Source organism: Acinonyx jubatus, chromosome C1, assembly GCF_027475565.1.
Source record: "Acinonyx jubatus isolate Ajub_Pintada_27869175 chromosome C1, VMU_Ajub_asm_v1.0, whole genome shotgun sequence".
In the NCBI taxonomy this organism is placed as follows: Eukaryota; Metazoa; Chordata; class Mammalia; order Carnivora; family Felidae; genus Acinonyx; species Acinonyx jubatus.
The window spans coordinates 74275030-74293721 of NC_069381.1; the positions used below are offsets into that span (position 1 = coordinate 74275030).

At 39.2% G+C, this 18692-nt stretch overlaps 1 protein-coding gene across 1 annotated transcript in view; it reads right to left on the reverse strand.

The window, feature by feature from the left end:
• Window positions 1-18030, reverse strand: part of LOC106968048 (guanylate-binding protein 4-like) — a 39619-nt gene extending 21589 nt beyond the window's left edge. Inside the window, exons 1-8 of the mRNA XM_027058673.2 lie at window positions 17773-18030; window positions 13889-14084; window positions 11818-11945; window positions 5142-5251; window positions 4736-4932; window positions 2510-2755; window positions 1174-1454; window positions 32-244 (exon numbers count right to left, since the gene is read on the reverse strand). Coding sequence (XP_026914474.1) covers window positions 32-244; window positions 1174-1454; window positions 2510-2755; window positions 4736-4932; window positions 5142-5251; window positions 11818-11945; window positions 13889-14078 — 1365 coding nt within the window. The 5' untranslated portion in view covers window positions 14079-14084; window positions 17773-18030. The remainder of the gene's footprint in view (window positions 1-31; window positions 245-1173; window positions 1455-2509; window positions 2756-4735; window positions 4933-5141; window positions 5252-11817; window positions 11946-13888; window positions 14085-17772) is intronic.
• Window positions 18031-18692: the final 662 nt, after the last annotated feature.

Genomic DNA, 18692 nt, shown 5'->3' on the forward strand with positions numbered 1-18692 from the left:
TGACAGCTATCGCTCCCTCTTTATTCCTTACCTTAACCCCTTTCCTGGGCACTAGGTTATAGTCCCATTCAACCTTGTTCTTTGCTTCTAAGTAGAGACTGTGCCCTCCAGGAACACAGAAAGTTCCTGTTGAGATGCTTTTCATCAGGGGCTCTGTAAGTTGCTGAAGCTTTGCCTGGGAATATTTAACAGATGTGTATTCATTCTGCAGCAAGAAATCTTTCTTCTTTTTTTCTATCATGTCCTGCCAGAGAAATGGGGGAGAAATCCAATAGAAAGAAGCTGTTAGAAGGGGAAATCCAATGTCATCCTCTTAGAAAAAGCATTCTGATCACCCACGAGTAGACCGGAACGTGGGATGGACCAGAAGTCAAAAGACTTTTAGTCCTAGTTCTAATCAATTCTGTGTTACTTGGGGAAAGCCCCTTAACTCCCTTGGATTCAAGCTTATCAACTATAAAATGATGGTGTCGGAAGACATAAACTCCAATTTTCCTTCTACTGTAGTATGATTAACAGTGACCCAACCATCAATAATAAACAATAGAAAGTTGATTTGTGGCCAGAAGTAGCACTTCCTCAGAGGATTTGGGTTGCTACAAATGGATTTTGTGTACAAAGAAAATCAACCCCCCAGTGCTGACTGAAGAATACTCTGAAGAGAGTTTGGAATCCTTAATGAATTCTTCCAATAGGATTCTAGTATGTGAAGATACAAAAACAGAACTTTTTTCTTTGAACTTGTAAATTGCAATCCAAGGGATTGGATACACCAACAACCTTAATGAACTGGAGGCTCCTCAGAGGCCTGCAGATGAGAACTCAGTCCTGTTGACACCTTGTTCTTAGCCTGTGATACCATGAACAGAGCACAGGACCATTCCACACCAGACTTCTGACCTACAGATTGGTGAGCTTATTCATATTTGTTGTTTTAAACTGGTGAATTCATGGCAATTTTTAGTGCAGCAATAGAAAATTAATGAACTGCCTACATTACAGTAAAAGGGTGAACTGTAGCCTTGTAAAGCCCTGTCTCACAACAATCCAGGCTCCTTCTATCATTGTAGAGATGAGCTATTTAATAAAAAATATAGGCTCTAAGCATCATTTCAGAAGGGGAGAAATCAGGAGTGATAAATTACCATGAGGTTTTCACTATAAGACAATTACCATGAGATTTTTCTGGAACTCCTGCTTGTCATCCTTAAAGGAATGCTCCATGAAGACTGCAATGGCTTCCCTCTCGCAGTCTGTATGCACATCCAGCAGCTCCTGGAGTGTGTCTGTGGGGAAACTCACTCGTTGGGCCATCTGCTCGCTGTAGTGGTCGGCTGCCTTCTGCACGGCCACTGAGTTCTCACGCTGGGCAAGAGCTGTCACCACGTTCTCCAAGCAAGGAACTTCTCCCGTCTTGATGGCATCCACATAGGCTTTCAACAGAGTCCCCAGCCCTGAATAAGGCAGGAAATTTGAGGATAAATAGCAAGGTCTTAATCACTGGCTTCCAGTTTTTATGGAGCATCATCCTGAGATCACAAAAAAAAACCCCACCTTATTTAGAAGGAAACTTTATTTTCTTCTTTGGGAATCTATTCCTTTCTAACAACATTACTGTTTTCCTGTTCTTTCTTTTATTGTTCTCCATTTCTTCATATTATAATTTAAATTACCAGTTACAACAAATATGCTCATGGGTCACTGGAAAAATAGTTTCCCATTCAATGAGAATAAAAAGGAATAGGTTATATAGGTGAAGTAGTGTATACAAACAAGACCAGATACATAATTTGTGTGGCCCAGTACAAAATAAAAATGTGGGCTCCTAGTTGAAAATGATCAAGAATTCAAAACAGCGATAGACAGATGTCTGGGTGGTATAGCTGGTTAAGCAACTGACTCTTGATTTCCACTCAGATCATGATCTCATGGTTTAAGCTGAAGCCCCACATTGGATTCTGCACTGACAGCCTGGAATACTCTCTCTCAAAATAAATAAATAAACTTAAACAAAACAAAATAAAACAGAGTCAGAGTATGAGCCCATGTCCACATGGGACTACATAAGTCACATATCCATGAAGCATGCATGCCCTGCATATAAGATTATATATAATCTTCTATCTCAACAGGCTTAAAGGAATTTATAGCTTCCTATTTATGATATGACTCATGTAAGTTTACAAAATATCTACTATATCCTTAAAGACCAGAAGATATCCCATAGGATTTCTCAATCTACAGATGTCCTCTCTTTAACTCCATCTTGGCTTTGTGTAACTAGTGAATTAAGGTTCTGAGATATATTAAGTCTCAGCAAACCCTCACATAGGGAGACTAATTAAGAAACATGTATGAATACTTTTCATGGCATGAATATCTGCTTCTCCATAGTCAGTTGACATCTGACAAACAGATGTCAACAAAATTACTGCCAAAGTCAGAGTATACTCAAAGCTCCACCAGGCACACTGATACAGAGACATGCTGTGGGACAAAGGTGACTCACGGTTCCCAGTGACAATGATTCCCTCTCGTAGGGTCTTGGTCTTTGTATGAGTGAAAACATAGGTACGGAATTTGTTTGATTGCTCCCGGAAACTACTGTCCAGCTGGTCTTCTGGCACGTTCTCAATATGGGCTAAGAGATTTTTGTCATTTGTAGGCCGGTCAAAGATGAAGCACTTCCGTTTTGGAAAGAACTGTCTGATACACTCTCTGGACATGTTGGAATTTTGGATTTTGGGATTTGTGCCTACAAAGGTGGAAAAAAATTGATCACTGAAAGGCAGTCTCCAGGTAAGGGGGTGAGGACTTCATTTCCAGGAATCTTTGCATCACTGCAGCTCTTATGACTGTAAATCTCCTTTATTCTAATCATGTGTTTTACAAATCAATCTTGGGCTAACATACCAAAGTTAAGGAAAATTCCTTGAACAGAGTTAAGAGTCAAGGAAGTACTTCAGGAGAGGAAAGAGATGCATTCAGCCCAAGAGAAGAACCTTAGGATAGTTTCCTTAGCATTTTTATGGAGTCCCATGGATTAAATACTGAATACATGTTTAGTGATTAAGAAAAGAAGAGTCCGAGGCCCGTAAATATAGAGAACAAACTGGTGGTTGCAGAAAGGATGGGGGTGGGGGAATGAGCAAAAATGGGTGAAGGGGAGTAGGAGGTACAGGCTTCATGTTATGGAATGAAGAAGTCATGGGGATGAAAGACGCAGCAGAGGGAATATAGTCAATGGCACTGTAATAGTATTGTATGGTGATAGATAGTAGCTACTCTTGTCATGAGCATAGCATAAGGTATAGAGTTGTCACATCACTATGTTCTACACCTGTAACAGTATGTGTCAACTATACTTCAATTAAAAAAAAGAAAAAAGAAAAAAAAAGGTCAGAGGTACTTTTCTGATCTTATTATTTCCATGGCAAAAATGAAATAATAGGCCTTGGGACACCTGAGTGGCTCGGTTGGTTGAGCATCTGACTTCATCTCAGGTCATGATCTCACAGTTCATGAGCTCAAACCCCGCAGGAGGCTCTCTTCTGTCAGTGTGGAGTCCAGTTCAGATTCTCTGTCCTCCTCTCCCTCCGCCCCTCCCCTGCTCGCTCACTCTCAAAAATAAATAAACACCAAAAAACAAACAAACAAACAAACAAAAAAAAACAAAAAAGAAGAAAAGAAAAGAAAAGAAATGAAAAGAAAAGAAAAGAAATGAAATATGGGCCTTGAAGTGATGCCAGAACAAACGGATAACATTTTGCTGGGGAAATGTGAGGAAGGAAACAGATGATACCCATGTCAGTAAAGAAAACTTTTATAAGCATAAGCCAAAATCAGATCATACCGCAAATATGTTTAGAGAGTCCTGTAACTGAAATCTCTAAAGTATACATTAATCTAAATGTAATTTGAGACCTCATCATTTCCCTATATCAGATTAATTTAGACTTCAAAGAACAATTAAGAGCAACTCTATGGCACATATCAGCTGTTTAATAAAGAATAAAGTAATGAAAAAATAAAAATAGATATTCCCTATAGATGCCTTCTATTATCCACTCTGCTAAATATAATGTGACAAATTCATAATATTAAAATAGCATATTGTGTAAGGCTACAAAATGAAAAGGATGATGTTATAAGAAAGGTGACATGAAGGACTCACAGTTTACTGGAAAGGTACATCAACATTTTTTTCTGGACCTGTTAGTGTGGAAAATACCCTTTCTGTGAAGAATATAACTCTCTAGGTACTAGTAAAATATATTTTACTATTAAAATATACTTACTATTTTACTATTCCAATTACCATATTACTATTACTATTATATTTCAAAAATAAGGTAATTAATTTCATTGTGATTTTGTCTAGCAACTTCCAATCTGATTTTTTTTTTAAAGAAAGAACAGGAAGAACACTTAACAAGCTACAGAAATATGTGGGCCTCAAGAAGTTATAGCACTGATTGCAATCTGGGGATCTTTTTTCATGGCATTAATTAGCATTAAGTTATCTGATCCAAAATGGGGCCCTAAATTTCTTTAGTGACCTTAAGTTTCAATTGCTGGAGATTTTAAAGTAATAATAACCCACAAAACCCAATCACCACTAGCACCGGCTTCAAGTCAAATTCAAATAAACATATATGTCAAATGCTGGTTGACAGGACTCAGCTGATCCCACCCAGTAAAAAAACCTTCTACCATTTAAGCCATACTCTGAGACCTGGAAGCAGCTTCAAGGCATCCTCCAGGTACTCATCTTCAGTTACGGAGTATCCATTTATCTTCATCTCCAATGTGAAATCTCGTAAAGCCCAAATAAAGTCTGGAAAGAAACTCACAAACTTGGCAGAGTCCTCTACCCCAGTGTAGTCTGAGGAGGACTTTGCCCTGACCAGCTGCGTTAGTTCAGTCATATAGCTGTGGGAACTCAGCTAAGGAAAAAGTACTTTACACCACAATTTCCAGATCTCAGATAGAAATACATTCTATAAACACTAATTTTTGTTCTCGGTGTCCCCTCACCCCCTTCTTCAACCATGACAATTAAGTCACAGGAAAGAGGACAGTCTCAGTTGCCATTCCTGTAAACTCAATAAAACTTGGTGGTTTGGTCCCTGGAAGGATACTGCAGCTGCTCCAGGGCCTGGCTGTTGATGGTGCCCATGCTGTTGTAGATCAAGGTGCTGCTCAGAAGCACAGTCAGGGCAAAGATCCATGAGTCATTCTTAGGGTCTTCCTGAAAAGCACATTGGACAAGGGACTTAGAAGGCTGCTCTTTATTCATTAATTCATTTTTCATTCATTCAGCTTTTCATTCATTATTTTGTCACTATATATTGCTGAACAGTATGGCAAAGAATACAAGTTTTGAAGACCATCATAAATTCAACCTCATTTTGAGTATTAATACAATCCCCTCTCAGAGCCTCAGTATCCTAGGCTATTAAAAGAAGTGAATGACATGGTCAATATGTGTAGAATGTTTAATGCAGTGCCTAGAAGATAGTAGGTATACAATTATTGTATGAGCAATTATTCCTCTAACAAATTTTTCTTCATGTTGTCTGTATTTGCAACACAAATGTCGTTCAACAACTACTCTTTAGGCACCTACAAATGCCAGACACTGCATTTGGCTGTATGGATGAAAAGATCCACATGAGATTCCCTGAACTCAAGATGACTTTATGAAGGGACAGATAAACATGTCAACATATAAATGTAACCGAAATTATAATCTCTCGCATGGAAACAAGTATTGTACAACTTTAGAGCATATCTGCCAGGGATATGATGGATATATGATGAAATCTGGTGCACTTCAAAGAGTTGATAGAATGTGGACATGTAGATTTGAAGGGATCATGCAGCTTGCCAAGGCAGAATTATTAGAAAGTGCAGATCCTGAAAAACTGTTACAAAGTTACTTCTGTTTGACTGAAACAATGAGTAGGGGTGCAGATATGGAAGACAAAGCTAAAATTAAGATTCAGGGCAAGACCTGAAGTTCTCTGAAGACCAAGAAAACAGGGTCAGATATCTCAAATCACTCCACAATTCTAGCATTAGCCATTGGTTCTGCTGCCATCAGTTTACAGTATGGTATACTTTGTTGCCTTGTACAAATGCAGTATCTGCATTCTATGCTTACCAGACTTGATCTTGAAGACTAGAACACTTTTTCATATTTTTGGGAAAAATTATTTCTTCAAGTCCTTATTTCATTATCCCTAAAACTAATCAAATTTAGATTTTTTTTTTAAAAGCAGGACTTGAGCCAAAAAACAATCTATTTAAATCTCAGGAAAATCATTTTGGCTTTTTTATTTGTTTGCATTTTCTTTTTTCTTTTTAAAATATATTTTAGTTAGTTAACATACAGTAGAATTTTGGTTTCAGAAGTAAAATTCAGTGATTCATCACTTACATACAACACCCAGTGCTCATCCCAACAAGTGCCCTTCTTAATGCACATCGCCCATTTAGCTCATCTCCCATCCACCTCTTTCCATCAACCCTCAATTTGTTCTCTACCATTAAGAGTCTCTTGTGGATTGTGGGGCACCTGGGAGGCTCAGTTGGTTAAGCACCTGACTTTGGTTCAGGTCATGATCTCATAGTTTGTGGGTTGAGCCCAGTGTTGGGATCTGTCTAGATCCTGGACCCTGCTTCAGATTCATTCTCTCTCTCTCTCTCTCTCTCTCTCTCTCTCTGTCTGTCTCTCCACAGCTCCCACTCTGTTGCTCTCTCTTTCAAAAATAAATAAACATTTAAAAAAAAAAGACTTCTGGTTTGTTAACCTTTCTTCTTTCCCCCCACCCTTCCCTTCATGTTTTGTTTCTTAAATTCCACATGAGTGAAATCATATATTTGTCTTTCTTGGACTGACTTATTTCCCTTAGCATAATACATTCTAGCTCCACTCACATCATTGCAAATGGGAAGATTTCCCTTTTTTGATGGCCAAGTAATATTCTGTTGTATATACACACCACATCTTCTTTATCCATTCATCTTTCGGTAGACATGTGGGCTTTCCCCCTTGTTTGGCTATTGTTGATAATGCTGCAATAAACACTGGGGTGCATGTACCCCTTTGAATCTGTATTTCTTTATCCTTTCAGTAAACATATAATAGTGCAATTGCTAGATTGTGAGGTAGTTCTATTTTTAGTTTTTTGAGGAACCTCCAAACTGTTCTCCAGAATGGCTGCACCAGTTTGCATTCCCACTAACAGTGCAAGAGGGTTCCCCTTTCTCTGCATCCTCACCAATACCTGGCATTGTTTCTTGTGTTGTTAATTTTAGTCATTCAGTCAGGTGTGAGGTGGCATCTCACTGTGTTTTTGATTTGTATTTCCCTAATGATGAGTGTTGTTGAGTATCTTTTCATGTGTCTGTTAGCCATCTGGATGTTTTCTTTGGAAAAGTGTCTATTCATGTCTTCTGCCCATTTCTTAACTGGGGTGTTTGTTTCTTGGGTGTTGAGTTTGATAAGTTCTTCATATATTTTGGATACTGTTTATCAGATATGTCATGTGCAAATATTTTCTCCCATTCCGTAGGTTGCCTTTTAGTTTTGCTGATTGTTTCCTTTGCTGTGTAGACGCTTTTGTATTTGATGAAGTCCCAAGAGTTCATGTTTGCTTTTGTTTCCCTTGCCTTCAGTAATGTGTCTAGTAAGAAGTTGCTCCAGCCAAGGTCAAAGAAGTTGCTGCCTGTTTTCTCCTCTAGGATTTTGAAGGTTTCCTGTCTCACATTTAGATCTTTCATCTATTTTGAACTTATTTTTGTGTACGGTGTAGGAAAGTGGTCCAATTTCATTCTTCTGCATGTTGTCATTCAGTTTCCCCAACACCATTTGTTGAAGAGGCTGTCTTTTTTTTCCATTGGATATTCTTTTCTGCTTTGTCAAAGATGAGTTGACTATATAGCTGTGGGTCCATTTCTGGATTTTCTATTCTGTTCCATTGATCTATGTGTCTGTTTTTGTGCCAGTATAGTACTGTCTTGATGACTACAGCTTTGTAATATAGCTTGAAATCCAGAAATGTGATGCCTCCAGTTTTTTAATTTTTCAGGATTACTTTGGCTATTCAGGGTCTTGGTGGTTCCATACAAATTTTAGGATTGTTTGATCTAGCTCTGCAAAGAAAGCTGGTTTTATTTTGATAGGAATTGCATTAAATCTGTAGATTGCTTTGAGAAGTGTAGACTTTTTTTTTTTTTAGTTGTGTAGACATTTTAACAATGTTTTTTCTTCTAATCCATGAGCATGGAATTGTTTTCCATTTCTTTCATAAGTCTTCTACACTTTTCAAAGTACAGAACTTTTACCTCATTAGTTAGGTTTATTCCTAGGTTTTTTATTGCTTTTGGTACAATTGTAAATGGGACTGATTCCTTGATTTGTCTGTGTTTCATTATTCGTGCTTCGTTATTTTTGTTCTCTGACTGCTGAGGTTAAGACTTACAGAACTATGTTAAATAGTAATGGTGAGAGTGGACATCTTTGTCTTGTTCCTGACTATAGGTAAAAGGCTCTCAATTTTCCCCCATTGATGATCATTCTTTCATATATGGCCTTTATGATGTTGAGGTTCCCTCTAAACCTACTTTGTTGAGTTTTTGTTTTATCAAGAATTGATGCTTTATTTTATCAAATGCTTTTTATACATTTATTGATAGGTCCATATGGTTCTTATCCTTTATTTTATTAATGTGGCATATCACACTGATTGATTTACAAATATTGAACCAGCCCTTCAGCCCAGGAATAAATCCCACTTGACTGTGGTGAATAATTCTTTTAATGTACTGTTAAATTCAATTTGCTAGTATCTTATTGAGAATTTTTGCATCCATATTCATCAGGGATATTGGCCTGTAATTCTTCCAATTCTCTTTGTCTGGTTTTGGAATTAAGGTAATGCTGCTTCACAGAATGAGTCTGGAAGTTTCTGTTCCAGTTCTACTTTTTGGAACAGTTTGAGAAGAATAGGTATTAACTCTTCTCTCCCTTTCCCTCCCTTACTCCCTCCCTTCATTACATCCTTTTGTATTAACTCTTTTTTAAATGTCTTATAGAATACCCCTGGGAAGCCATCTGGCCCAGGACTCTTGTTTTTTCAGAGCTTTTTTAAAAAAAATTTTTTTTTAAATGTTTATTTATTTTTGAAACAGAGAGAGACAGAGCATGAACAGAGGAGGGTCAGAGAGAGAGGGAGACACAGAATCTGAAACAGGCTCCGGGTTCCGAGCTGTCAGTACAGAGCCCGATGCGGGGCTCGAACCCACGGACCACGAGATCATGACCTGGGCCGAAGTCGGACGCTCAAACAACTGAGCTATCCAGGCGCCCCTGGAAGCTTTTTGATAACTGATTCAATTTCTTTTCTGGTTACGGGTCTGTTCAAATTTCCTATTCCTTCCTATTTTAGTTTTGGTAATTTGTGAGTTTCTAGGTATGTCCATTTCTTCCAGATTGCCCAGTTTGTTGACATATAATTTTTCACAGTATTCTCTTATAATTGTATTTCTGTGGTGTTGGTTGTGATCTCTCCTCTTTCATTTGTGATTTTATCTATTTGGATCCTCTCTCTTTTCTTGTTGAGAAATCTGGCTAGAGGTTTATCAATTTTGTTTATTCTTTCAAAGAACCAGCTCTTAGTTTCATTGATCTGTTATACTGCATTCTTTTGTTTCTGTATCATTTATTTCTGTTTTAATCTTTAATATTTCCCTTTTTCTGCTGGATTTAGGCTTTATTTGCTGTTTCTTTTCTAACTTCTTTAGGTTTAAGTTAAAATTGTATATTTGGTACCTTTCTTGCTTGTTGAGATAGGCCTGAATTGCAGTATACTTTCCTTATAGGACTGCCTTTGCTGCATCCCAAAGGGTTTGGACTGTAATGTTCTCATTCATTCTCTAGTAGGATGTTTTTACCTTCCATGTATTTAAGGGCTTTCCAAATTTTTACTTGTGGTTGACTTCAAGCTTCATAGCACTGTGATCTGAAAATATGCATGGTATGATTTTGATCTTTTTGTACCTATTGAGGGCTGATTTGTGACCCAGTATGTGATCTATTTTGGAGAATGTTCCATGTGCACTTGAGAAGAATGTGTATTCTGCTGCTTTAGGATGGAATGTTCTGAATATATCCAGTCATCCAGTCCAATCCAGTGTGTCATTCAAAGCCACTGTTTTCTTGTTGATTTTCTGCTTAGGTATCTGTCCATTGTTGTAAGTGGGGTATTAAATTCCCCTACTATTATTGTATTATTATCAATGAGTTTCTTTATGTTTGTAATTAATTGATTTACATATAATGGGTGCTCAAGTTTGGGGGCATAAATATTTACAATTGTGAGACGTTCTTGATGGATACACTCCTTAATTATGATATAATGCCCTTCATCTCTTGTTATAGTCTCTGTTTTAAAATCTAGTTTGTTTGATATAAGGATGGCTATTCCAGCTTCCTTTTGACACCTAGTAGTATGATAGATGGCTCTCCATCCCCTCACTTTCAATCTGCAGGTGTCTTTAGGTCTAAAAATGAGTCTCTTATTGGCAGCATATAGATGGATCTTGTTTTTTTGTTTTTTAATCTATTCTGATACCATGTATCTTTTTATTGGAGTATTTAGTCCATTGACATTCAGAGTGATTACTGAAAGATATGAATTTAGTGTCATTGTGTTACACCTATAGAGTTGGTGTTTCTGGTGATGTTCTTTGGTCCTTTGTAGTCTTTATTGCTTAGGTCTTCTTTTCTTTTTTTTTTTTTTCTCCCCTCAAAGAGTCCCCCTTAAAATTTCTTGCAGGGTTGATTTAGTGGTCACAAAATCCTTCTTTAGTTTTTGTTTGTCTGGGAAACCCTTTATCTCTCCTTCTATTCTGAATGACAGCTTTGCTGGATAAAGAATTCTTGGCTGCATATTTCATTTTGGTTTTATACTGAAGTTACCGAGAACTTTAAAGCTGAGCACAAAAACTCTGAATACTTTTTCCCCACAATTATGGAAAACAGGTATTTACCATTGCTACTTGAATACAGACTCAGAATAATGTAAAATAAAATGGAGAAACAATTTGTTTCACTTAATATTTAAAAAAAAAATACTAACATTATCTCAGGTAAAATAATTTCAGTGGGTCAAGGTCATTCTTTTATAGAAGTCAGAGAAGAGGTAATCTCCAAAACCAGAGACTTTAACTAAAACCCTTCATCAATGCTTCTGGTGTAGCTGAAGCTTTGTCTGAAGAGGATTTAAATAAATTATTTTACCGAAACCCTATTTAACAGCTCCTACTTCTAACTCCATCATTCCCACACACTTGAACTGGTAGTTTCCACTGGTCTCACGGGTTACAGTTTAGACATTACTTCTAGGAATCTTTCTCCAAGCCATATGACTGGATTACTGCCTACATCTATGCATAGCACCCTGTACTGGTCACATTGTGTACATGTTGTCTCCCCAGCTAGGCTCTAGCCATTTGCCTTATTTACTGTAGTGTCTGTTGTACTTAGCACAGAGTCCTGAAATTCAGCTGTTTGGTTAAGTATTTATTAAACTGTATGTTTATCCAACTGTTACAGTAAGAAGATGTTGTTCTAATATACCCAAATATTTGAGCTGACCAAGGAATTAAGGGGACTTTTTCCATGGGAAAAATAATTTAGTCTCATATTCATAATTGGATTTATAGCTTGTAGGAATAGGTAACACAATTTGAATTGAGGTAGCAAATGAATTACAGTCAAGAGCAGATTCCCTCATGACTTTTCCTTACCTTTTCCAAGTTACTTAGACCCTCAGTGTCCAGAAGGACCAGGGTGTGGTTCAGCTTAGAGGGGTGGGGTACACACCACATCCAAATACCCTTGGTTGTAGACCTCACTGTGGAACCCAGGGGGAAGCCTAAAAGAGAAGAGGGGAAAGCAACATGGATGTATGAGGATCCTTAGAGTTTAGTGGACTGAGGTTCAACACCTAGTGAAGCTGAGCAAAAAAGAAGGTAAGATATTTGGAATGTACTGGCTGCCTGGTCTACATAGAAAGAAATGACTAATGACTAATGGGACCAGAGGAAGATTCTCCTAAAAATCAGTAAGAACTAAAAAAGACAACTCAATTACAATTTTTAAAAAGACTTGAGTAGGCATTTAATAAAATAGGAAATACAAATGGCAAATAATATGTGAAAGGGTGCTCAACCTTATTTATAGTGAGGCACATGCCATACAATCAAATAGTTATCACAACAGTAAAAGTTAAACATTTTTCTTAGGATGTGGGAATTCTTAATTGCTGCTAATAAATGTGTAGCTTGAATAGAGAGTTGAAAAAGCCATTGATATTATCTGGAAATCCTGAAGAAACACATACTCTTTGATATAGAGATTCCACTTCAGGATATATTATTTAAAAGAAATCTGTGTACATGTGTATCAGGATAAAATTATAAGAAATCTAAGACAACTCTGTTCATAAAAGATAAAAGATACTATAATGCAGTGAGATAAGGAAATACGGCTACATGCTAAAAAATGGATAAATCTTATAAAATTCTTGTTGAGCAAAAGAAGCCATCAAAGAATACATAAAATTTAATTCTATTTATATCAACTTTAAAAGCAAGCCAAGATAAAGTGTGCTTTAGAAATGCAAGCATAGGGGCGCCTGGGTGGCGCAGTCGGTTAAGCGTCCGACTTCAGCCAGGTCACGATCTCGCGGTCCGTGAGTTCGAGCCCCGCGTCAGGCTCTGGGCTGATGGCTCAGAGCCTGGAGCCTGTTTCCGATTCTGTGTCTCCCTCTCTCTGCCCCTCCCCCGTTCATGCTCTGTCTCTCTCTGTCCCAAAAATAAACGTTGAAAAAAAAAATTAAAAAAAAAAAAAAGAAATGCAAACATAGACTAGAGCGCCTGGGTGGCTCAGTCAGTTAAGCGTCTGACTTTGGCTCAGATCATCATCTTGTGGTTTGTGAACTCGAGCCCTGTGTCAGGCTCTGTGCTGATAGTTCAGAGCCTGGAGCCTGCCTTGGATTCTGTGTCTTCCTCTCTGCCCTTTTCCTACTCATGCTTTGTCTCTCTCTCAAAAATAAATAAAAACGTTAAAAAAATTTTAAAAATGCAAACATAGACTACAAAACCATTTTTTAAAAGTAAAGAAAGAAGTATCATGAAAATAAAAATATTGTTTAGCGCTAGTGAGAATGTGAGAGCGTATGACTTGTGCCTTTGACAATGATTTATTTTTTTACTCAAGTCACGATTACACAAGTGTTCACTTTATTTACTTTATTGTACATTGTATTTTAGGCACTCTTTTGTATGTGTTATAGTTTACATATTTGTAAAAACTAAAAAAAGAGAGAGAGAGAAGGGGTTATAACATATGAAAATCTGTTATGACATGGAGCAGAAAAATAAAATGGTAGCTCTATGGAGATACAGAATAAAAAAGATTTTTCCCTTTTCCCTTCCTTCCTTTCCTCTACTTTAAAAAGCAGGAAATATTAAACTACATTTGAAGCTTCTTGGAATGACATTATAGTTTTGGCAGAAGTGACGCAGGGGAAAGAAATAAAGTAGTAGCACAGGCCGAACTTCTGAGCAAAAGAGTGGATGGAATCCAGGGGACTAGTGAGGTTGGTCTTTGATAGGGTGTGGAAAATGGTTCTTCATTATTGGAGAAGAGAGGTTTTATGGACAGATGGGGTCAAGGTTGTTAATTAGATGGTAAATATTACAAATTTTCTTCATTGGGCAGAGTCAGCCTTTTCCTTAAGATGATATCAGAAGAGGCCAACCTGCAGTCTCACTGGTTCTGAGCAAATGGGCCCCATCCCAAGACAACACTCACCATGGTTCTGTCCTGCCAGGCAGTTCATCAGGTAGGATTTTCCGGTCCGATACAGCCCTACAATGCCCACCACCACCACAGGCTGAGAAATCTTATTAAGAATCTGTAATGCTTCTGGATTCAGGTTCAGCTGTTCTTCCTGGTTTTCCACTAGACAAATGGGTGCCATCATGATGGGTTCAGTGGCCATGGTAACCTGCAACCCAGAAGAGCCTCTCAGTGGAATGGAAGATTCCAAAGTCATCTTTAATGGTTATTCAAGGAACATGCATATTTACTTCATACTTTTTGTACATTTCGAAGGGAAAAGTATACAGCTTGGAATTGGCAAATCACAGACCTCTTCCTCCGGCATACCCATAATCCCTAGTGAAATCAATGATGGCACAAACATACTATTTGTCTCCAATGACTCAGTTCTCTAAAAATAATATTCTTGTTCATGAATCCCTCTGCAAGAAAAGCCTTGGTAAAAAAACAAAATCCCTGAAATTTAAAGAATTTTATCTTTTCTTATGAGATGAAGTAATGACACTACAGATACTTAAGCTAAAAGATTGGTAGAGGCTTTATGGTCAGTCAGTAGCAAAAGTAGGAGGTAAATAGTAATCTCACTGTACTACCTACTCCAAAAACTTACCTGTCAGAATTAACTTCCTCAAATATACATTTAAAAAATATGTAAGTTTCTTGATGGAGAAAGAGTAAGGGTTCTGAACAGATAGCATGATCTAAACAGATGCTGTTTTTCCTGCGTCATCATCAAGCCACCGATCTATTTCCAGACCAACTCATCTATTTACAGGGTGTGTGTCTCATACGAAACTTCAGTTCATCTCATATCCAGTCTAATTTATTACCTAATTCATTACCTAAACATCTAATCCATTATATATTTGATAAACCTGATGCCATGCTCAATGCTGGGGATATAAAAATGAGTAAGATAGAGTCCCAACCTTCAAAGTGTCTTAGAATCTTATCAGCTAGCCTTTCATTCACCTGTGAGCGATAGAAAAGTCCTAGAAAACCATTGCTTAAAAAGCTCAAAGTGTACTACTCTCTCTCACAAGTGTACAAAGATTAAGATTATACTTCACAAAGTCATCAGGGGCACTGGTTCCTTGTATTTCTTGCTTAACCATCTTTACATCTTTCTTTTTTTTTTTTTTTAGAGGTGGGGAGGGGCAAAGAGAGACGAAGAGAAAGAATCTCAAGCAGGCTCCATGCCCAGCATGGAACCCAACAGGGGGCTCGATCTCACAACCAGGAGATCATGACCTGAGCCGAAATCAAGAGTCAGGTGCTCAACCGACTGAGTCACCCAGGCACCCCTGCTTAGCCGCCTTTTAACAATGCCACCTCATGGTATAAGCTGACTCATCATCACATGTGCCTTCTATCCAGCAGAAGAAGAAAAGAGGAAGGACTCTGGGTCACCTTCCTTCAAGGATATCTCCTGGATAATTGATCATGCACACATCACTTTAGCTCAGATTCCAGTTCCTGTAATTATATCTCAAGAGCTTATGGTATTTTGGAAAAGATAGGCAATAATCACTTATTGCAGCATAAGTAGAAAAGTGCCATAATAGACATCTGCACAGGATGGTGTCTAAGTGAAGGAGTGACATGAGAGAACAGTAAAGAATGGAGCTCTCTCGGGGTGCCTGGGTGGCGCAGTCGGTTAAGCGTCCGACTTCAGCCAGGTCACGATCTCGTGGTCCGTGAGTTCGAGCCCCGCGTTGGGCTCTGGGCTGATGGCTCGGAGCCTGGAGCCTGTTTCCGATTCTGTGTCTCCCTCTCTCTCTGCCCCTCCCCGTTCATGCTCTGTCTCTCTCTGTCCCAAAAATAAATAAACGTTGAAAAAAAATTTTTTTTAAAAAAAGAATGGAGCTCTCTCTTAAAGCAGAACAGAAATACCTTTATAGTGACTAGAGAAAGATATAGTTCCAGGATTTATTTAACTGGAAGAAAAGGACATTTCTAGGCTTTATAATGTTTTATTTTTGTTTATAGGCTTACAGAGAAACGAGCCAGTAGTGTGGATGTTTGAGGTTCTGTCCAGATCTGACAGAGTCCCACATGTGGGAAAGTTTGAATATTTCCCTCTCAGTGAGTAGAGTGTTTCATGAGACAAAGAGACAGAGATTAGTCATGAAGCTTTGACTGTCCCTTTATTTTTGTTATGACAGTGTTGAACAATAGTGTTCCATACTGTTTCCAGCTCTCTGTCCAAGGTGGGGTTTCTCTGACAGTCATTCAGGCTGTCCTGGAGCACACGAAGAAGACACTCTCATGCTCAGGAGAGAGGTATGCATACCATTCCTGTACCATCATTGTGAGTACGTGTAATACTTAAACACAATCCTGTCTCATCTGGGACAGACTAATGCCAACACGTAACAACAACTCTTACCTCATTTGAGACACTAAATGAAATATTAAAGAGCAACTAAGCATAATTTCAGGATAAGGAACACTTTTTTGTATACTTCTCAACATTCTATTTTGCCTCTATATTCTGTGAAATTAGACATTGTCCATTTATTTCTTGCAGTAAAAAAAAAATTATTAATTGCACAACAAATAATCATGGACTTTTAGCTTATAAAACAAAGCTGCCAAGGCATTGATGACAGAGAAGTACAACTAATATTAGAGCAGGAACAAGAGTGACAACTGAAGAGAGGCACCATGATATATTGTGTTTAGAGCCTGAGTGCCTGGGTTCAAATATTGGATCCATTCTTTATGAGCTGTTGGAACACCAAAAAAATACTTACTCTCTTTGTGCCTATTTCTTTTTTACTAGTATTCTCATAAGATTGGACTACTAATGGTGACTACATCACAGGCCATTGGGAGTATTAAATAATTCATGACATTTATGGCAACCTAAATCCATAGCTGGTATATTGTAACTCCTATGTAAGTAAAACTAAGTATCTGAGAAGATAGGAAAGGTAGAATTCCAAATTCATGTGAAGGACCATTTTGGACAGATACAGTGACACTTCTCTCATCCAGGAGTTAATGTGAATGTGAAGCGGACACCGACAGAAAGCAGGACTGAGATGTCCAAGCTAACATGATTTTAAATCCAAATTAAATAAATAGAACGAGATAGTTCTATCAGAAGGAGTTAGATGGTCAATAGTTCCCAAAAGTTAGTCCATAAGAATCATCTGAAATAATGGTAAAAATGTCCAAAATCTACATTTTCAACAAATACCATAAGATATTCTGATGCAGTTTGTGCATGGAACACACATTTATAAACAGTGCAAAATAAACAGTGTTAAACTTTAGAATTATTTTTAACAATTGATTAGCGTAAGTGAGACTGAATTACTCCATACATCTCTGCTGTAGGTATGTATTAAATATGACTAGCACAAACATGCGCAACAGACAAACTTCTGGGATAGAAGCTGTAGGGGAGATAAGGACCAGCCTGCCTGTTTTCCCCGGCGCCCAGCAGGGGGCAGGCAGGACACAACGGAGGAGGGAGGGGCTGCCCGGAGGGAGCGACCCCACCCGGCGTCCCTGCGAGGAGGGGTCGGGGGTCTGTCCGCCAGCCAGCCGGAGGAAGGCTACGGCCCTCCCTTCCGCAGCCACGGCGGCCCGCACGGGTCCTTTTCCCGCGCCGGGCTCCCCGGGACGCCCGAGGGGGAGCGGCGCCTCCCGGGACGGCGGCGCGCGCGCGCCGTCGCCCCCCAGGCGCCCGCGTGGACGCGCACTGGCTGAGTGGCGGGAGCAAAGCGCCCCGCGCCGGCCTCCCGCTGCCTTCCCGCGGGCGGCGCGGAGCCTGCGCCTGGGCCTGTGTTGTTAGTCTGGTAGCCGAAGCGCGCGCGGAAAGCCGGGTTTAGGAGCGAACTTACGTGGCGCTGGCGCTGCGGTCTGGGGACAAGTTCTCAGCAGCTCTCGCTCGCCCCTCGCGCGCTCCACCAGCGTCTGGTTCCTCAGGAAACTGTTCCCTTTGGAAGCAGGAGAGCCGCCGGATATTACAGCCATGCAGGCATGGGTGGGGATGGGGAGGACAGAAATCGAAAGCATTTTTCCTCCGGTTCTGACTGCGGGGGTCTTCGCTTGTTTTGCCGAGGCGGGAGAGCGCGCGTGTGAGGGGAGGCGCGGCAGGTGCGTGCGGTTCCTGCGCCAGCGTTTGGAAGCCTATAGGCGCCGCCTGCGCAGTGGGCTCCCCGGCCTCCGCGGGAGGAATGTGGGCGCAGTGGCGGCCCCGCGGCAGCTTTTCTCCGTGCGGAGCCTTGTCAGGGGACAGCTTTGTTTGTTGTTTCGTTCTTTAATTTTTACGTGCTCTTTTCTTCCTCCCCCACTTTAAAAGAACTACTCTTGTTAGTATTATAAGTATTCTTAAAAAAAAAGTATTCTTTTCATAGCAAAAATACGCGTATGGTGAGCGTGTGTGTGTGTGTGTGTGTGTGTGTGTGTGTGTGTGTATCCCCCAAAACTATCATCCCCAAATAATCACAAGTACTTTGTTCCAATTCTTGCAGTTAGTTTTTTCTCTGTTTTTCTACCATGTGGGTAGATTGGGGGTGGGGGCCTTTTGCTTATATAATTTGGGGTTCTAAATAAAATAGTAGAAAAATACGAAGGCAACAATGAATTCTCATTAAAAGTAAAGCAAAGAAGTCATAACCAACATCACATTTTAAAAATATGGCGAATGAATGCTACAAACATTTTCAGAAATTTCAGGATGGCTTAAAAACACATTAATGGTGTCAATTCTATCTTCACCGTTGTATTTGTGTGAAATTGGCTCTTTGACAATAACAGT